We start from the raw sequence: 19,882 nt of genomic DNA, 5'->3' as shown, positions 1-19,882 counted from the left end.
CAACCCGCAGAGGCTCCTGGCCTCAAGGGGCCCCTCTCTGTTCGGCATCTTGGGGTGTTTCCTCCCCTCTGGTAAGCGGTGGACACAGGCTCCACGGTCTGTCCTGAACCCTCTCTAGGGGAAGACACCCCCTTTCCCAGACCACCGCCAAGAGCTTGGAGCCAGGGGAGACCCAGCCTACGCCAGAGAACCTGCTGAGAAGGCAGGCAGGGCCTGGATCCGAGGTAGGGGCGTGGGGATGGGTGTGAGAAGCGGGAAGTGAGAGGTCTGGGTGGGCGGGAGGGCTTCCCGCAGGAGGGGAGCTCCCTACCTCCTGCAGGGCCCTGCTCCATCCTCTATCCTCCCTGCTCCATCCTCCATCCTCCATCCTCGGTCCAATGCTGCCCCCGCGTGGACCACGGGCTCACGTTCCGGCTAGGGACACGGCATCACTCCTGGGCCAGGCGCTCTCCAGAGGGAACATCAGAGGCCTGAGCTCTGAGGCATACCCAAGGCTGTGCCTCCAAGCTTCTGCCGGAAATGTCCTCTCTCTTCCCGACAGACCCCGACCCCAGCCTGGCGCCCCACGCTGCCCGCCACCTTCCCTTCTCCCAGAAGCTCTGAATCCATCTCTTGGAGGGACATGAACTTCAGAGTTTATTTTCCAACTCTCCACCCCTCCCTTCTCAGCCTTCCCTTCTCTCCTCTTCCCTTCCACAGTCCACTCTCCACGCAGTAGCCAGGGGTACTTTTTAAAATATATATATGTTTGTATTGATTTTTAGAGAGAGGAAGGGAGAGAGATAGAGAGATAGAAACATCAATGAGAGAGGAACATCATTGATTGGCTGTGTCCTGCACACCCCCACTCGGGATGGAGCCCCCAACCCGTGCCTTGACCAGGAATTGAACCTTGGCCTGTTGGTTCCTGGGTGGATGCTCAACCACTGAGCCATGCCAGCTGGCACCAGGGGTATTTTTTAAGAACAAAAGTCTGTCACTTCCTGCCTAACACACCCCTCAAGGATTCCCGTAGCCTTCAGGTCAGGTTCTGATGAGACTTGAGCCAAGAACCTGGTGCAGGAGGACGAGGAGAAGGCGGGGCCAGGCTCGTAGCTCCGCCTTCCATCTGACGATACCCTCCCGGCCTTAGGAACCTTTCTTCCCGGCGCTGGGGAAGCTTTTTCAGTAGTACCTTCCGGCCTCGACGACCGTATTTCCCGTGCTGCACCGCGGCCTCCTCTTTCTCTTCCGGTCCCTGGCGCTTCGGGAGCCGCGGGCTTCAGTGAGTACTGGCCGCGCGGCATCCGAAGCCATCCGCGACTGCCGGGTGGCGGCGGGGCGCAAACCCCGGGGAGGCCCGGGAGACCGGCTGCCTGCTGTGCGGAGCGGAGGCCGCGAGGCGGGGTGGCGCTCGTGGGTTGTCGAGGGGTGGATGGGAAGGGGAGAACTCGGGTTTGGGGGAGAGCCCAACCTTGCGGCGGGATGTTGGTTTCGGGGCGCCACTCACCGAGTTGGCGGGGACTGGAGCCGGGTGGTGCAGAGTGAGTCGAGGCGGGTGGAGGCCGCAGGTGCGAGCGGTCTGTCTGCAGCCTCGTTCTGGCTTCTGGCCTCACGTTCCTCCAGGTCAGGGCAGGCCCAGCCCGGCGGCTCCGCAGCCCTGACCTCCGCTCTCGTCTTCCAGGTGCAGAGATGGCCAAGTCCAAGAACCACACCACGCACAACCAGTGTAAGTCCCTCCGGCCCGGCCTCCATCTCACGCCCCACAGCCTGGCACGGGTTACAGATACTGGGGCAGGGCAGGGGCACGTGCCTTGATCTTAGCCAGCATTACCTTTGGGATTTAGAAGGCAGGGGTCCGCGGGGATACCCACAGTGCTTTGTGCTGGGTGATAAGGGGTTTCCCGGCTCTCAAGTAGGCCCACTCTGGGCAGTAATGGGTTCCCAGGCTTGGCAGCTGTGGTGTTGCATGGTTTTACTAGAGGAAACCTCCTTTTGATGTAATTCCTTTCTTCCCCCACAGCCCGAAAATGGCACCGAAATGGCATCAAGAAACCCCGGTCACAAAGATACGAATCTCTTAAGGGGGTAAGTGTGTGCTCCGAATCACGCGGGAGTATGCGCGCCTGCGCACCGCTGTGAACTAACCCTCGATTTGCTTTGGCCTGCAGTTTCCTTCCTTACCCAGCCAGCTCTTGCCTGGACTTCGGGCTTTGCCAGACCCATCATAAAGCTGTACTTGGCCTTTCTAACTCCCGGTCGGGTGGGACGTATCTTTCGAGGCCAATCTGACCACCTCCCTGGCCCCCCCTGAGACTTACAGTGGCTTTGTCTGTGTGGACCGCATCCCTTATGAGCCTCCCTTCCGTGCGGGCGAGTTCTGGGGCTTAGCTGAGAACTGAGCCCCGGTTTTCATGTCTTGTTCTGTATTACTTGCTTGAATCGGTTGTACCCAGGTTTGGTATTTAACCGACACTTTTCTTTAAGGGGACTGGGTGTCCCTTAGGACAAGCATGTCAAACTCAGAGGCTGACATGGGCCAAATAAGGTGTAAGTGTATGTGGACCTCAAAAAAACAAAAGCGTCGATTTCCATAGAAATGTAGGTTTATTATCAAACGTGGGCTTGATGCTGTCCGATAGAGACATGCTGAATACACAAAGGGCTGAAATAAATGAGTGATCGTTAAGATAAAATAATAGAACATTTTAACAAATACTAATGTTTTTTCTTGAACATTAACTACCAGACACTGAATAACTGCACATATTAATAAGCATAACGCAAATAAACCTATTTTTCTTGTTCTCTGAAAGCGAAATATTTCCTGTTGCGCACACGAAACGAGTCAGTCCAAGACTAATGACGTGGCCATCGGCTGCTAAAATATTCGCTGCTAGTATTAGTGGAGAGAAATGGTGCGCCTGCGCATAGGGGAAATGAATGCAACACGATTATAGAGGTCATTAGCTTTTGTTAATTGAAGCTTTTGTTTTTTTGAGGCCCACATAAACTTAGATCTTAGTCATTAGTTGTAGTTCATTATTAATAATTATGTATAACAGGATATTGTAAAAATTAAGTTACGAAACTTTTATTAAAACGTTTCTTATACACCATGTTGGCTGGGCCGGAAAAATATGCGGGCCTCGAGTTTGACATGCTTGCCTTAGGAGGTTTTTGAAGTCCTACAACGGCAGCGGGGGTGGGGCAGCCTTCATTTCTTTTCTTCTGCGCTTGCATTTGCACTCGGCCTGGCTCTGGGCGTGGGGGCCTGGACGAGCGGTCTGTCTGTGGCATCAGCAGGTGGGTGGGTGGCTTCGGGTGGTACTGCATCTGGAGTTTCTCTGCAGATGAGCTTCCAGGGTTGGGTGTTGGTGCATTTAAGGTTGGGTTTGATGCTGTCCAAGCTCCCAATAGGCCTCGGCTGAGCCCGGTAGTCTCTTGGTGCCGCTGTGGAGAGGGGCACCAGGGGGTCCCCCCGCATGCTGCACTCATAGGCGCCTGTACCTTTCCTGCCTTCCAGGTAGACCCCAAGTTCCTAAGGAACATGCGCTTTGCCAAGAAGCACAACAAGAAGGGCCTGAAGAAGATGCAGGCCAACAACGCCAAGGCCATGAGCGCACGCGCTGAGGCCATCAAGGCCCTGGTCAAGCCCAAGGAGCCCAGGCCCAACATCCCAAAGGGCTGCAGCCGCAAACTCAGTCGACTTGCCTACATCGCTCACCCCAAGCTTGGGAAACGCGCTCGCGCCCGCATCGCCAAGGGGCTCAGGCTCTGCCGGCCAAAGGCCAAGGCCAAGGCGGAAACCAAGCCCCAGGCTGCAGGTGCGGCTGCAGCTCAGGCTCCCAAAGCGGCTCAGGTTCCCACTCCCAAAGGTGCCCAGGCTCCCGCTCCCAAAGGTGCCCAGGCCCCCACGAAGGCTCCACAGTAGAGGCCTCTGTCTGCCGACGTGAGGACGGAAGGACTGGTGGGGCCCCTGGGCTGCTGTCTGCGTGGCGCCGGTGCCGTCCTGTGCTGTTTGTACAAATAAACCTGCGGCAGGATCTGTCTTGTCAGCCTGTGTCTGATCCCAGGGCTGGGCCTAGCGTTCAGGTGGGCTCACTACCTCCATTTTCTGTGGGAGAAGAGTCTGCCTTCTCTGGCTGGTTGGGTGTCAGAAAGTCGTTCCCTGGAATACGGGAAGGGACCCAGACCGTGAGGACTAGTTGGGCAAGCTGGTGAGGCCTTGATGTTTGCACAGGGAAGACGGGAGGGAGCAGAAGGATCCTGCGCTCTGGCCTGGTGTTCCAGACTCCGGCTGCTGCTCCCCGTGCTTGGGGCCCTGAGGGTCGGGTAGAGACTTCCGTGATATGGCTGCTGCCTGGTCAGTGCAGATGGGCTCTCTGTCCTGCGGGGAGGCCTGCAAGTGTGGCCCTGGAAGTCGAGAAGTACAGCACGTTCTTGGAGAGCTGGGCATGCACGGGGCAGTCTGCCCAGTGTTGGAGGGGCCTGACAGGCCACTTTGACAGCGGGAGTGAAAGCAGAGTCTGTATAGAGCCCCTAGTACAGTGTCCACGCTGAGCCCCGTAGTGGGACAAGACATGCAGATCTGGGGGAACAGGCGGGTCTCCGTGTCTGAGCTGCTGGACTGGAACTGGGAGACTGAAGGCAGTAGGAACGGAGGCTAACGCGTCCGTCCGCTGCCCTCCCCTCCCCAGAGAAGGGGCTGATCTTCAGCCCGAAGCAGTGTCGGGTCCTGGGAGGCTTGACGGCCTGAACAGCAGTTTCATCCCGCACCCTCAGCTACCCCAGCCACACTGTCCTTAAGTGAAGGCTGTCGGGGGCGATCAGAGGCCTCTGTGGGACCCCCATTAGTTGCTCCCCAGAAATAAGAGTCGCTGCTTGGTTGGCACTGGTGCTGTGAAGAGTGGGCTCTGCCACAGAGAACCTTGCAGGCTTGGCTGGCCACCCACAGGAGGGACGGCCCGCAGAAAAGGTGCGGGCGCTGCTGTAAAAGCTTGAGGCACATGTCAGTGTCGTCCCTGAGCTGTTGGAGAAAAAGTACTAACCTGCCCCATACCAAAAAAATGTAGAGGCGCAGGCTTTCTGTGGGGATTCCGGGGTGTCGGCGAGCTTTTAAACCATTTGGCACAGTGCCTTCACCCCTCACATGGCTCAGCTGAGAGGGGACGGGAGCCGGACCACAGGCTGCCTTTGAGAGCAGGTGCCTGTCAGTCGCCAGTGCCCCTGGGATTTTGGTCCCAACTATGAAGGGCAGAGATCAGACCCACCCAGATAGAGCAGCCAGAGCAAGGACTGGCCACATTCCACTGGCCGGACGGCTCGGTCACCTGTGCTCACTGAATGGCCTCCCCACCCACAGCATCTACGAGGCCCAACCTCGGAATGTTCCCACCCCTGCCTCTGGCTCTGCAATCTGCAAAGGAGCAGGAAGTGCGACGAGCCTGGTGCAGGGTGGCTCTAGCTGGGTAGTCGCCCACCTGAGGGCAGTTGGCATTCCACCGTCTGGTACACACTGGGTGGGAACGAACGCATCACAGCAGCCCACAGGCCGAGTTACCAGCTGTCTGGTTGGTCACACACTGTGTACTGACAGCTGGGCCGTTCTGAGAGGACAGATTCTGGCTTGGCCATGATCATGAGGCACCAAGCCTATTGTCCCTGGAACTGGGACCATTTACTGGCATCTGCAATGGAATGTTCTACCAGTTGGGACAGTTACTTCATGCCCCAGGGTGGGGAGGAACGGCTGTCCCCAGTGGGACCCATGGAGACACTAGTATACGTGGACTGGCACATGCACCATAGAAGGGAGGAGGGTTGGCGTGTCCCCTGCTAGTGACCTCACGACAGAAGCATCACCTCTCCCAGCCAACACGGTTTACACAGCTGGCCCGGTTCCCGGCTGCAGCTGCGTTCACCCGCAAAGATCAGGCTGTGATCTCCCAGTCCAGGTCCCTGTGAACGTCTTTCTGACCTCAGACCTCCGCTGTTGCTGTTGCTGTGGCGTCGTTACGGGAGGCACCTCTGCCATCCCAACCCACAGCCGTGTTTTATAGCCGGTGCAGCTGCGTGTCCCTTTGTACACATGGATGAAAACGCAAACACCCCGAGTGATCCAATCCAAGGCCAAGCGACCTGTTAGCGCACTAGCTAGGGTCCTGGGGAATGCGGCGGCGGAAACCATGGTTGCTAACACGGTTGCTCTTTAATCGGCCTTTTTCCTGTGTGTCTATGTTGTCGCTGTGGCTGTCTCCAGTGCGGTCAGTAGGGAACCCAACGAGCTACCCCCCTGCAGCTGCAGCCCCTGGCAGACCGAGGGCACCCGAGGGGGAGGGGGCACGTGAGACTAAGAGCCAGTCCTGGGGAGGCGTGTGGAGATGTTCGTGGAGTGTGGGGACCACTGCAGGCTCCACCCAGGCCAGGGCAGAGGTGGCTTCCTGTCGTCCCCGAACTGACCCGCCCCATGCCCCGCCGTGTTCCGCCTCTTGAGCAGCCCTGGCCTGCCCTGGGTGTGAGGCACATGCTACAGAACCCCTGCCTGCCTCGCTGCACAGGAGCCCTCACGCCGTTGCCGCCCACGAGGCACCTCAGATGTCGTTCCTGCTAGTCCTCGAACCAGCCTTGAGAGGTGGTCGTGCGGTGTATGGTCCAACCTTGGGCACTTGGGAGGCTCACAAAAGGGTGCCATTCTCTGGGCAACAGGCGCCACCCATGGAATGTGGTCCCTTACCTCCGAAGTGGGCATCACTGCTGCTTCACGGGAAGGAGCCTTGTTCACGGTCACGGAGCTCGAGGGATGGACGTAGCCCTGAAGCCCAGGCAGGTCACGCGGGGCCCCAGGAGGTGGTTTGCCAACCAGAGCTGGGCTGCTAGGTCTCGCCCGTCATCCTGGCAGGCGCTCCCCGCCCCCCCCCCCCCGCCGCCCCGGCCGGTGTCAGCGGCATCGGGACAGACCCGGAGCGGGTTGTGTGCCCTGAAGGTGGTTTGGCCCAGCCCGAGGTCGGACAGCTGCCAAAGTGAGGCCTGTACTCAGGTCCCTGGGACGGGGTATGGACTCTCCTGTCCAGTCTGAAAGGGGGAGGTGGACCCCAATCTCAGGAGACCCCGGTCAGGGCCTCAGCCAGGCTTCCTCAGGCCCCAGCCAGCTGCTGGCTCGGCCTCCAGAGTGTAGGAAGCACGAGTCCCCGGTTCCTAGTCTCAGACCTTGACTCCCTTCCCTCGGGCTGTGCGGCGTGGGCAGCTGCCAGCCGACTGACTCTGAAGCGGCTCAGGGACCTGCGTCGGGGCTGCTGGGGGCCTGGGGAGGCGAGAAGCTGGCAGTGTGCTGGCTCCTCGCCAGGACCGTGCGAGGGGCTGCTGTTACTGTTGGGCTGAGCCTGCAGGCCTGGGCTGCCCTCTGGCCACAACCAGAGCTTCAAAAGCCGGCCCTCCCTGCCCCCCTGCCCACGCTCAGGGCGGTCAGAACGGGACGAGGCCAGGTCTGCGGGAGGGTGGTTCAGCTCACAGGCTCAGAGCTGACCCCTGGCACCGCCTGGGGCCGAGCGGGGCTGGCCGACGGAAGCTGACTGTGGGCCCCTCTGTACACGCTGACCTGTGACCCCTGCCCAAGGTGCTGGGACCCTAAGATGAACAGACCGGTGCTCCCCAAACCAGAGCAGGGCCACACCTGCCTCCTGCCCGCCCGAGGGCTGACCACGCTGGCAGGGGCCCTGCCGGCCTCCAGCGCTGGGTCCTGCGTGTGCTCCCCGAGAGCCAGGAGTCACGCCCTGAGATCTGCCTGTTGTCCCCCTCAATGGGAATGGCCTTCCCGGCCTCATAGATGTAGGTATGGTGGCCGCTGGGAACGGAATGCTGGCCCCTGTGGCCGGCCACGCTGGGGGTCAGGTGGCTGTGCTGTGTGAAGGACACGCAGCCCGGGGTGGTGGGAGGTGCCCAGAGCCAGGCTGTTTCCCCTGCGCGGCGGGATGGTAACCGCACACCTTCCACGAACGTGCTGCTGCCAGTTTCAGCGGGCCCTGTCCACACAGGCTTTATTGTGGGGCCGGGGGAGGGGCCTGGGCACTGGCCAGGTGGGAGCTCCAGGGGCAGAGGCTGGGAGCGCGGGCTCAGCTGTCGCTGGGCAGGGCGGGCACGCTGGCCAGCGCGGGCAGCAGCCGTGTGTATATGTCAATCCCACGGAGGAACACGGCCTCGTGCAGCCGCTCATCATGGTCGTGCAGCAGCACGGGTGTGCGGTTCATGGGGGAGAAGCCCAGAGCCGGGACCCCCACCTGCGGGGCGAGGAGGAGCCATCAGGGGGAGGCCAGCACCCGGGACCACCCACTGCCCACCCGCCCGCGAGCAGCTCACCGCGCGGAGGTAGCGGCTGTCGGTGGCAGCGGGGAAGATCTCCTGCTCCAGCGTGAGGCTCCTGCAGGGGCAGAGCCTGGTGAGTGGGGGGCGGGCGGGGGAGAGGGCGAGGCCAGGACTGAAGGGGCACAGAAAGTGGGAGGAGAGCGGGAAGGGGAGAGGAGGGCGGGCAGTGCTCACATGTCCTTGCAGACCCCACTAAATGCTGCCCACCAGGGGTCTGAGTCATCCGTAGACGTCACTCGGGGCTCCGTCCACTTCTGGGGGGAGGAGAGGGTGGCAGGATCAGGACAAGGCCTGGGCATCTTGCCCTATTTTCACGGGGTGGGTATGTGCCCAGCACAGGGCCCGCGCACACACATACCACACCACACACACACACACAGCCAGCGGGCCGGCCCACCCACCGGCTCCTTCAGTTCCTCCAAGGACCCTCGGCTGCCCTGCACCAGCTTACTTCCTGTCCATCCCTCAGGTCCCAGCCCAAGCGTCCCTCCCTCGAGATGGCTCTCCCAGAGGACGAGTCCCCCCTCTCCTGGGCCATGTTTATACTCAGATAAATGCTGTAAGAATCAGAACTAAGGACTAAACCGGGTCATGTGACTCCCAGGCACCGAGCACACACTCCTACAGGGACACCACCTGGCAGGCCCAGCCCCCCAGCTCCCACAGCTGCCCGTCCTGGCCCGGTACCTGGACAAACTCGAAGGTGACCCCCTGGCCAGCTGCCTGGCACCAGCCGCGCAGCTGTTCCTCGAACGCCTAGGAGACGGGAGAGGAGCTGACCCCTCGGGCCCCCTGAGCCTGCAGGACAGGGCTGAGGGCCCGGCTCCCTCCTCCAAACCCGGGTGGAGGTGGCACCTGCAGGTCCACATCCGGTGCCACGCGGAAGTCAAAGCTGGCGCTCATGGTGGCCGGTACCACGTTATAGGCCATGCCGCCCTCCAGCTTGGTCAGGTTCACAGAGGTCACGGCGCCCAGCTTCAGGTGGGGGTTTGCCTGCAGCCTGCGGTGAGGACACAGATGAGAACCAGGCTCAGCCTCCCGTCCGGCACAGGCTCCCTGCCCGGCCTCCCAGCCGCCTCACCTCTGCCTCTCCTTCTCCCGGAAAGCCAGCACGGAGCCCACGACCTTGTGCTGGGAGGGGAGGAGGTTAGATGTGAGAGGCCCCAGGACAGAGCCCGGGACCTCCCCAATTGCACCCCTGGGTGCCACCCACCAGCTTCTCTGCGGCCGTGTCCTCGATGAACCTCGAACCGTGACCGGGCTTCCCAGTGCTCGTGACCCGCACCCCTGGGAGATGCAGGGAAGGGGCGCCTTCAGCATGGGTGGGCGGGGAGACCAGGCCTGCCCCTCATTCCAAGCTCCTCTGGCAGGACTGTCCCCCAGAACGCACAGCCCAGGCCAGAGGGGCTGGGAGGCACAGGCCCTGGGCTCCAGGCCTCCCATCTGCACAGTGACCCCCCCCCCCCCCCCCACTCTAAGCCACACTCACACCAGGGGCTCCGCTCGCTGTAGAAGACAGTGAAGGCGTCAGTGGGGTTGGCCAGGCCTAAGGAGGGAGGAAAGGGGGTTCAGAGGGCAGGGTGGCCCAGCCCCCACTAGCAGCCTCCCTATCCCCTCTGGCCACTCAGGCCCGCCACCTGCTCACCCTCATCCAGGGCGAAGCCAGCCCTCAGGGCCTTGAACTCGGGCCGCTGCACAAACAGCTCCATGCCTTGGTGACCCCCAATCTCCTCATCTGTAAAAGCGGCAGGGGTGGGAGATGAGGGAGCCAATCCCCACACCCCCTCCCCCGCCCTGAAGGAGCCCTCCCCGGCCACGCCCACCTGGCACAAAGGTCATGTGGATGGTTCTGGGGAAACGGTGGCCCTCAGCCTTCAGCCTCCTCACAGCCTCCAGGTACCTGAGGGGCGGGAAGAGGGTGAGCCAGGTGCCGAGGGAGCCACTGGATGCTCCGGCGGGCGGGGGGTGGGGGGTGCAGGCTGGAGCCCCAGGCCCTTGGCCCTGCTTGCCAAAGCCTGTCCCTGCCTGTCTCCCCGTCCATGCAATGGTTCCAGCAACAGTTCCTGCCCAACGCCAGGGCCAAGCTGTTCCTCAGCCTGAGGTTCTCCAATCCCACCCCAGGTCCTGGGTCACTCCAGGGGACAGTGGGGACAGTGGGGACCCGGGAATGAGGACACTCACTGGATGCCGACACACTTCATGTCCTGGGCACCCCTGGCATAGATGTAGCCTTCCGCATCCTTGAAGGCCTCAAAGGGGTCATGACTCCAGTATTCCTGGCGCAGGGATGGAAGAGACCCCAAGCCCCAAGTTCAGTCATTAATCCACTGTGCCCACTGTGGGCCTGCCCTAGGAGCCCACCGGAGGGGTGACAGGTGTGGTGGCTAAGGCGACAGAAGAGAGCTGACGAGGGCAGCAGACTGCCCCCCCCCCCCAGCTCTGCGACCCACCTCCACCCCACCCTGCATATGGAACAGCTGCTGGGCAGAGGCTGCTCGAGTGGCATGGTGCCCAATGAGGCCCGAGTCGGTGCCAGGACCAGCACGGGGCTTCCTGAGGTGGAAGGGGGTCTGCCTCATCTCACTGCCCATCCGCCCCCATACGCACCTTGGAGACGGGCACCACGTCCGTGTGGGAGTTGAGCAAGAGGGAGGAGAGTTTGGGGTTGGTGCCTGGCCAGGTCAGCACTGTCACCACACGGCCGGGTGCCACCTGGGGAGGACCAGGCGGGAAGTTCAGTGCGGAGCGGAGGAGCCAGGCCCACTGCCGCTCCCCACGCAGGCCCAGGCTCACCTCCACTTTCTGGCAGCCCAGGCCCAGCTGGCGGGCTCTCTCCTCCAGGAAGGCCACCGCAGCCCCTGCGGACACAGCGTCTCAGGGCTGCTCTGCTCCCCGGCTCTCCCCTGACCCCGGGAGCACACCCCAAATGCGCTGCTGCCTCCTCAACACAGTTCCACGTCTGAGACCCCTGATCTAGAGACCCCTGCATCTCTGCTCCCAGGAGGAAGTTGTCTGTGGTCTATCAGCGCCCCTTTGTGGACGGTCAGGTGGGAAGTCAGTGTCTTCCTAAAAGATGGGAAGCTATGTGCAGGGACACGAGTCACCCGACATCTCCCAGGCGGAAAAGCACAGCAGGAATTTGGACCCATGCACAGTTCCCAGCCACCAAGCCTGACCCCTAAGGGCTGTGGCCTTTGTCCAGCCCCAGTGGACTTCGAGAGACTTCTTCCAAGTGGCTGCCCAGCCTCCCCTCCCCACCCCGGCCCAGGAGGGAGGTGAAGTTGTTCCTTGACCAGCCGCTGGGAGTAACTTCGGAGGAGCAAGGCCTCTGCAGGGAAGGTTCCTGCTCCGCCTGCCCGCACGTAGGTGGACCCAGGGGATGGCTGGAGGGATGAGGCGCCCTTTGGGGCAGCAGAGGCGCTCAGCTGGGTGACAGGAGCTGGGGCCTGGTGGAAAGCACAGTCCCCGCCCTCGATGTTGACACCACCCCCCCCCGCCCACCCCTCGTCCCAGGCCCGGGAACCGCCGCGTTCTCACCGTAGTCGGGCTCGGGCTGGACCGTGCGGATGCGCAGGTACTGACGGAAGAGCGTCACCGACGGGTGCTCACCCTCGCGACCCGGGCTGGCCATGGCGCTGCGCGTGGAGAGCTGCGGGCAAAGCGAGCGGCTATAGCCTCCGGGCCGCTGGGGCCCAGGGAACTCCGTCTGCACCCAGGCCCCCCCCCCCCCATGGCTCCCCGCAGGTGCCCCTGGGAGAGGACACCCTGTTTCGGAGCCCCAACTGTTTCAGGTGCTGTGCTGGCCACTTTCAACACGTGTCCTCATTGCATCCCCCAAAGCCCATGGAGTTCGCGCCTCTGGACGCCCACTGGACAGAGGAGAAAGCTGAGGCTCAGGAAGGTTCCGGGGCGGCCGGAGAGCAGCAGTCACGTGGGAACCCAGACCTTGACTGCCCCCGCCCCGCCCCCCTCAAACAATTTCTCCCCAGTTGCTCAGATTTCCTGCCAGGGAGCCCACATCCCCCCACCTCGCTCCAGGGCCCCCCACCTCGCTCTCTGCTGGTCTGGGTCCCGTGCTCGCCTCTCAGCACACGCCTGAGACTGTGGCCGGGACTCAGGGTCCGGCCAGGTCGCAGGCTCAGAACCGCCCCCGCCCACCACGTGGCTGGACCGGGATCGCGGGGCGGGACCGAAGACTGGGAGTACTGGCGTCTCCGCCCGCCCCTGCTTCAGCCTCCGCCCAATGATCCCAGTTCCGGATCTCGGATCGCCTCCCAGCACCGAGGCCTCGGCCGCCAGCTCCGCGCGGGGTCGGACTGGGAGCTTCCGGATGGCCCCGCCCCGCCCCGCCCCGCCCCCAGGACACGCCCCTCCGGGGCCCGCCCCTGGGCCTGGGCCGCGAGTTCCGGATGGTCCCGCCCCCAGAGGGCTCCACCTCCTGCAGCCTCGGGATTGGGCCGGGAGAGAGGGGGGCGGGTTCTGACGCCAAAGTCGGGCGCCCCCTAGCACTCAGGGTGCAGCGCTGCAGAGTCCGGGCCGAGCGAGCCCTGCTGCCCCCTCACCCCCTCCGGCGGGAGTCCTGCTTCTCCCCGGTGGGTGTCTCCGCTCCTAGGGAGGGGCCCCTGACGGCCTCCGTCCCCCAGCCTCCCGGAGCCTGGTCCACGCACCGCAGCATCACACCCTGTCGGACAGAGGCCCGGACAGCGTGCCGGAGGGCAGGGCCAATGGACCGGCAGGTGCCTGGCGGCCGCCGTGTGACCATGCGGGCCGCTCCAGCTGTCAGAGGGTGTGGCCGTGAGGGTGACGGTGTGGGCTGTGGTTGGGTGTGGCAAGTCTGAGCGACCGAGGATGTCCCGTGCGAGGATGTAGCCGTGATGCTGTGTGACAGTGGGAGGCGGGGAACTCACCCTGCAGGGGGCACATAGACTGCCCCCGGCCAGGCTCCCTGGCCTTCTACAGGCACCGGAGAGGGAGGAGACAGACACAGGTGCCCCTGGCCACCCACAGGCTGCGCCCTCCAACTGCCGCCTGGTGTGCCCGCCGCCCTTTGTACTCTCAGCTTCTGCCCTGCTCCAGGGCTGTCAGCGTGGGGAGGGGCAGGGAAAGACTTTACCCTCAGGGCGCAGAAGAGGCAGGCTGGGAGGGGAGGGGGGCAGGGTCTGTCCCAGCCCTCCTGGGGGCAAGTCCGGGCTGCTGACCCACGTACCCAGGGGCAAGCAGGCTTGGTGGCTCACCAACGCTGCCATGTTAATTGTTAAACCACACTCTCCACCCCACCTGGGCACCTCCTGCTCCCTTTGGCCATAGCTCCTGCATTTCTGACTCCGGGTCGCCCACCAATCCCGTGGTCCTGCAGCAGGAGGGATCCCGCACCCCACCCCAGCACTTGTGTGGCCCACAGCTCCCCTCACCCAGATCCATCCAGTCCGAAAGCTGCCTTCTGAGCTCGGTGTGACTATCAGGCCCATTTCACAGGGGAGGACACTGAGCCTCAGAGCGGTGAGGGCAGCCAGCTAGGAAGCAGCCCATGTTCTTAGCCTTCCCATCCCACCCCGCCCCGCAGCAACACCAGCACCCATCACTCCCGGGCAGGACAAAAGTGCTTTTATTTATTGTGCCTGTGAGATAAAATGAGAGGCCCTGGCCGGGCCTGGCTCTCCGCCCTCCAATCCCAGGGGCTGCCCTCCTGGCGGGGGCTGGTCCAGACCCTCCGAGCTGGCGGGGGAGCTCAGGGCAGCTGGTCCAGGAAGGCGAGGAGGGCGCGGTGGAAGTCTCCGGGCCGGTGGAGGTAGCAGGCGTGCCCCGCGTCGCGCAGCTTCACCACCGAGTGCTGGGGCAGGTGGCGGAGCTGCCGCAGGGACTCCCGCGCCAGGATGCGGTCCAGCTCCCCGTACAGGATGAGCGTCGGGGTCTGCAGGGCAAGGCCAGGGCTGTGATCCTAGGCCTCCCGGGGCCTGGCCCTCCGGCCATCTCCTTGGGAAATCCTCCCCAAACACTCATCTTTTCCATCCAGATTGGGGCGGGGGGGCGGTAAGGTGGTGAGTCCTCCAAGTGAGACCTGAGCCCTTTGCCCCCGGGAGGGGAGCCAGGGCTGGGGTGCCCCCCCCCCCCCAGTACCTTCACGGCCCAGAACTGCTCCCGCGTGTAGTTCTGGGTGGCGGCGGGTGCGATGGGCACGAAGCCGCGCAGCTGAGGGTGGTCCCGCATCAGGAAGGGCAGGGCGTAGCGGCCGCTCAGCGAGGGGCTCACCAGCACCGCGTTCCGCACCTCCAGGCCCCGCAGCGCGCGCGCCAGCAGCTCCGCCCGCCCCGCCTCGGTGCTCGCCTCCTTGGCCGGTGCTGAGTTCCCGAAGCCTGGGGTGGCAGAGGCCCAGCTGAGGGAGGCTGGGGAGCCGGGACGCCCGCCCACCCGGCGCGGTGGCACGCGGCACACGCGGGCCCACAGGTCCTAGAAGCTGTTTTTGGTGATGTGGTAGGCCTGCTGGAGAAACCTTCCATCCATCATATCGGCGAAAGGAAGAAGACTGGTAACACGCAGTGTTGGGGAAGATGTGGGGAAATGGGCACTTTCATCCGGGACTGATGGGCGAAAAAAGCCATGTAGCAGTTTTGGAGGGTCAGGAAATAATTGTCAACATTGAAAAGATGTGTGTCCTGCCCTCACCGGTGTGGCTCAGTGGATAGAGCGTCAGCCTGCAGACTGAGGGGTCCCAGGTTCGATTCCGGTCAAGGGCATGTACCTTGGTTGCTGGCACAGCCCCAGTAGGGGGCGTGCAGGAGGCAGCTAACAGATGTTTCTCATCTATGTTTCTAACTATCCGTCTCCCTTCTTCTCTGTAAAAAAATCAATAAAATATAAAAAATAAAAATAAGAAAGATGTGTGTCCTTTAACCCATCAACTGTCCTTGGTAGCTTTCCTACATTAATGATTGCCCTCGTGCTCAAGGCAGCAGGGCCAAAGGTGCTTCGGCATCCAAGCATGTCAGCTGAAACATCCAGCTCCAAATCCATCACAGCCTGCCCATCCCCCCCCGCCCCCCCCCCCCCCACGGCGCAGACGACGGAGAGGAGGTCGCAGTGACTGGTAGGATCCGAGAGACATGGTGTGGGGGAGAAGACCACGCTGTCGAGGGGTTCACGAAGCCGAAGGACACCTGTCAACGTTCACAATCCCCATCACCCAGCCCCGCACACTTTTCTTTTTCTTTTTTTTTTAAAGAAACTCCAGTTTTTTTGTTTGTTTGTTTTTTGTTAAATACATTTTATTGATTTTTTACAGAGAGGAAGAGAGAGGGATAGAGAGTTAGAAACATCGATGAGAGAGAAACATCGATCAGCTGCCTCTTTCACACCCCCTACTGGGGATGTGCCCGCAACCAAGGTACATGCCCTTGACCGGAATCGAACCTGGGACCCTTGAGTCCGCAGGCCGACGCTCTATCCACTGAGCCAAACCAGTTTCGGCTGTTTGGTTTTTTTAAAATATATTTTATTGATTTTTTTACAGAGAGGAAGGGAGAGGGATAGAGAGCTAGAAACATCAATGAGAGAGAAACATTGATCAGCTGCCTCCTGCACCCCCCCCCCCCCCGGGGATGTGCCCGCAACCAAGGCACATGCCCTTGACCGGAATCGAACCTGGGACCCTTCAGTCCGCAGGCCGACGCTCTATCCACTGAGCCAAACCGGTTTCGGCCGCACACTTTTCTTTATGTGCGGACATGTCTGGAGGGGCCTGGCTCCCCCAGACTGCTGGATTGAGAGGGCCCGGGTCTCTGAGGGTGCCACTCCTATTTCATTTGTTTGTTAATCCTCACCCAGGGGTATTTTTCCATTGATTTTTAGAGAGAGTGGAAGAGAGAGGGAAAGGCAGAGAAAATATGGATGTGAGAGAAACACATCGATGGGTTGCCTCCTGCATGCGCCAGGACCAGGGCTCGGGCCGGGGAGGAGCCTGCAACCCAGGTACGTGCCCTTGACCGGAATCGAACCCGGGACCCTTCGGTCCACAGGCCGACTTTCTATCCACCAAGCCAAACCAGCTAAAGCTTGTTTGATTATTTTAATGCCAAGAGTGATGGCATAAATCCTTTGACAGCTAAAAAACAACAACAACAAAAAAAACAACAGCTCTCTAGTTTGTCATGAAAAATATGGTGAGGTCTCCCCCCGAATCCAGTGAACCTGCATCCAGTGAACCTGCATCCAGTGAACCTGCATCCAGTGAAGCGAGGCACGTGCCATCTGCTCGGTGAGGCACAACAACCCGCCCAGGTTACAGGGAGGAAATGCAGGCCTTTTCCTGTGCCACCTGTGACCTGTCGCTGCTCGTCCAGGTACAGGGGTCCATCTCAGGGCTTTCCTACCCCCCACATCCCCCCTGGGAAGCCCCCCCTTGGACCAGGCGGGGCTCTCACCTGGGAGGTCAAGGGCCACGGCCCGGTAGCCCCTGTGCGCCAGCAGCTGCAGCGTGCCCAGCCGCTCCCACGTGCGCGAGGTGAAGGCCTTCCCGTGGAGCAGCACCACCTCCACCCTGCGGGCACAGCGGGGTGGGTCTGAGGCTTTGGCGGGCCCCCCTTTCTTCCTGGGCTTCTCCCACTGCCCTCCCAGCCCTCAGCACCCCGCGTGGAGCCGGGAGCCCACACGGGGGCGCCCCTCCGGCCTCATCCTTCCACCGGACCCGGGCAGCACCCACCTTCGCGCCCGCTGGAGCGGGAGCACCTCGCGGTAAAAGATGGGGGAGTTGCCAGGGGTGAGACCGGCCAGGACTGTGACGTTGGGGTCTCCCCAGAGCCAGGAAGCGTGTTCAGGGGGGCCTGGCAGCCCCACGTACAGCAGCAGCATGAGCAGCAGGCCCAGGCCCAGCAGGGCTGTGTGGGGCCGGCTCACGGAGGCTTGTACCACCGTCTGGAGGAGGAGGAGGAGGAGGAGGGGAGAGCAGGCTGAGGACCCACTTGTCCCCCGGGACTCCATCCCAAAACCCCACCGGGAAGCGCCCGCTGAGGAAAAGCTCCGCCTTGTGGGGGGCACAGCGGTGAGGCCTCAAAGGGGAAAGGCTGGGAGAGAGGTCCCGCCCAGGACCTGTTTGGAAATGGTTCTTTTCGTTCCACTGTGTAGACCAGGTGTCCTCAAACTACGGCCCGCGGGCCACATGCGGGTGTTTTTGCCGTTTTGTTTTTTTACTTCAAAGTAAGATATGTGCTGTGTGCATAGGAATTTGTTCATAGTTTTTTTTTTAAACTATAGTCCGGCCCTCCAACGGTCTGAGGGACAGTGAACTGGCCCCCTGTTTAAAAAGTTTGAGGACCCCTGGTGTAGACTAATGCTAAACTCAGAATGTGCTTGACAATGGGTGGGAATAGAACTCCAGCCCAGCTGGTTTAAGTGGGAAGAGGGCGCAGGGAGAATCCCAGGGGGAGGAGAAGCTGAGGCATGGCGGGGGGCGGGGTGTGTGTGGGGGGGGGCCGGCAGGAGAATGGCACTGAAATGCAAAGGGCAGCATGGAGGCTGGAGAGATGAATGCCACCGCCACCCCCAGCTTCCTGCCAAGCGACTTGCTTCCTGGACTCCTGGGCCAGGGTCCTCTGCCAGCCCAGAGGACAGGCCTCGGGGCCAGGGCCCAGCCAGAGCGGTCAGCCGGGCTTGGAGGCTCTGCTCTGCCGCTTCCTGGCCGCGAGTCTTCAGTTTGTCAGTAAAATGGGGAGGGCAGTCCCCGCTGCCCCCAAGCCGCCTCCTGTGAGATTCCAGCGACACCGTGGACTTGACTGGGGCTGGACTCTTGGGCCTACGGGGAGCCCCCTGCTTGTTCCCAGATGCCAGTAAACACAACTTTATTGAGTCTCCAGCCCCACCCACCTCTCCTGCGATGTTGCCTAAGCCCCACCCCTAGACCCCCAGGCCCCCAGGTCAGGGGGTGACCCAGGAGCTGAGCGGAGGCTGGGGTTGGCTTAGGTTCCCACAGACAGGGCTTCCATGCAGCCCCTCCTTGTGGTGGAGACTGGGCCACAGGGGCCTCTCCAGGTAGAATTCGGCCGTTGCCTTGGCAACCCAGGAGGCTGGAGCACTGGGCCACCTTCCCCACCAGGTAGCAGGCAACCTGATCTGGCTCCTACAGATACAGGGCCCGGGCTCAGGGTGGCCAAGTGCCCACGGGGGCCTCGGCATCCGCAGAGACAATGACACACAGGGGTACATGCGTGTACACAGGAAAGACACCCTCAAAATCATGCCCAGCATCAGGCACCAGGAAGGCAGATGGACAGACAGACAGACAGACAGGAACACTGTCATACGCACAGCCCTAAAACTACACATGCACACAGACACAGCTAGTACACACCCTCAAAATCACACGCTGGAATAGACACAGCAGACATACACAGACAACAAGCCGGCAGACTGACACCTTCCAACACAGGCCGACAGAGTCACGGACATGCTCCCCACGACACGTACACCAGACCCTCCAGAACACACGCAGACAAACGCGCGCGCGCGCACTCGCTGCCCCGGCGCCTGCCCCTCCCTCCCGCCGGCCTCTGCCCAGGGCGCGGGGGGAGGAGGAGCCAGGGTGGCCCGTCCCCGGGGACACTCACCGGGCTGATGGAGAGGGCCCGGCCCGCCGCCGCTGAGCGGGCCCCGCCCACGCGGAACCAGCAGCCACACCGACCGGCCACCATGGCGCTGCGTCCGCGGCTCCGCAGGCCCGGCCCGCACCGGGCGGCCCAGAGCGACGCCGTGGCGCGCGTGCGCAGTCCGCGGTCGCCGGCCCTGCGCCTAGCAGCCCCGATGGAGGGGGGACAGGGGGCGGCGCCCCACATTCCGCGGCCCCTTCGTCCAGATTTTCCGGATTGTTTTAGGCCTGAGAGCCGGGGTAGAGCCACGCAGCCTCTTCCCACCGGGGGTCTCCACCCCCGTTCCGCCTCCCCTCCGTAAAGCGGGGTTCCGTCTAAGGGTTGAAGGACGTGCCAAGCCTTAGAGCAGGGTCTGGCAGGGATGCGTCGCAGGGTAAGCGCCATACAAATGCACGTCCGCACACACTGGGTCCCGCACGCACTGGGTCCCGCACGCACTGGGTCCCGCACGCACTGGGTCCCGCACGCACTGGGTCCAGCCCAGGGCGGCCTCTGGGTGCTTCACTCTCCTGTTACCTTTCCTGTTTGGCGACATGTGATGGATGTCGGCTCTGCCCCCAGCCTCGGGCACAGAGAGGCCTGGCACAGAGAGGCTGCAGGACTCTGCACCCTGCGGGGTGGGCGCCCTCACAGCCATTCTACAGGCCAGGGAGGAGGCTCCGAGGCGTTGGGAGAACAATCAAGGCTGCCTGGCTGGGCATTGGCAGAATCCCGCACTCAACCCTGTCGCGCCCTAGCCGGCTTGGCTCAGTGGATAGCGCGCCAGCCTGCGGGACCCTTTCGGGTTTGATTCTGGTCAAGGGCATGTGCCTGGGTCGCAGGCTCCTCCCCGGCCCAGGCCCTGGTCAGGGCATGTGCAGGAGGCGACCAAACACATCGATATTTCTCTCTGCCTTTCGCTCTCTTCC

General features: G+C 62.2%; 3 protein-coding genes across 5 annotated transcripts; 1 reads left to right on the top strand and 2 right to left on the bottom strand.

Moving 5' to 3' along the window:
• Window positions 1-1,219: 1,219 nt before the first annotated feature.
• On the top strand, window positions 1,220-4,025 carry RPL29 (ribosomal protein L29). The gene is made up of 4 exons (XM_079795525.1): window positions 1,220-1,264; window positions 1,664-1,708; window positions 2,003-2,067; window positions 3,506-4,025. Exons 2-4 carry the CDS (start codon window positions 1,672-1,674, stop codon window positions 3,911-3,913), a joined length of 510 nt encoding a protein of 169 aa, XP_079651651.1. The 5' UTR covers window positions 1,220-1,264; window positions 1,664-1,671; the 3' UTR covers window positions 3,914-4,025.
• Window positions 4,026-7,291: 3,266 nt separating this feature from the next.
• LOC307113675 (aminoacylase-1) lies at window positions 7,292-13,076 on the bottom strand. 3 transcript variants are annotated; one of them, XM_079795518.1, is made up of 15 exons: window positions 13,008-13,076; window positions 11,878-11,989; window positions 11,134-11,198; window positions 10,948-11,052; window positions 10,522-10,616; window positions 10,164-10,240; window positions 9,986-10,075; window positions 9,830-9,886; window positions 9,554-9,627; window positions 9,422-9,471; window positions 9,196-9,340; window positions 9,028-9,096; window positions 8,515-8,594; window positions 8,335-8,395; window positions 7,292-8,255 (listed from the first exon to the last, which is right to left on the bottom strand). In XM_079795518.1, exons 2-15 carry the CDS (start codon window positions 11,969-11,971, stop codon window positions 8,091-8,093), a joined length of 1,227 nt encoding a protein of 408 aa, XP_079651644.1. In that variant the 5' UTR covers window positions 11,972-11,989; window positions 13,008-13,076; the 3' UTR covers window positions 7,292-8,090. The 3 variants fall into 3 exon arrangements, with proteins under 3 accessions (XP_079651644.1, XP_079651643.1, XP_079651642.1); XM_079795517.1 differs by lacking the exon at window positions 13,008-13,076 and adding an exon at window positions 12,124-12,250; XM_079795516.1 differs by lacking the exon at window positions 13,008-13,076 and adding an exon at window positions 12,389-12,645 and having other exon boundaries at window positions 7,294-8,255.
• Window positions 13,077-13,927: 851 nt separating this feature from the next.
• Window positions 13,928-19,491, bottom strand: ABHD14A (abhydrolase domain containing 14A). The gene is made up of 5 exons (XM_079795522.1): window positions 18,936-19,491; window positions 17,036-17,247; window positions 16,758-16,873; window positions 14,458-14,693; window positions 13,928-14,251 (listed from the first exon to the last, which is right to left on the bottom strand). The coding sequence occupies exons 1-5, from the start codon at window positions 19,356-19,358 to the stop codon at window positions 14,069-14,071; spliced, it is 1,170 nt and encodes a 389-aa protein (XP_079651648.1). The 5' UTR covers window positions 19,359-19,491; the 3' UTR covers window positions 13,928-14,068.
• Between the last annotated feature and the right edge of the window lie 391 nt (window positions 19,492-19,882).

The sequence above is a fragment of the Cnephaeus nilssonii genome (genome assembly GCF_951640355.1).
Source record: "Cnephaeus nilssonii genome assembly, chromosome: 17".
Taxonomy (NCBI): domain Eukaryota; kingdom Metazoa; phylum Chordata; class Mammalia; order Chiroptera; family Vespertilionidae; genus Cnephaeus; species Cnephaeus nilssonii.
The sequence above is the reverse complement of the archived record's forward strand: the minus strand, read 5'-3'. Positions and strand labels throughout refer to the sequence as shown.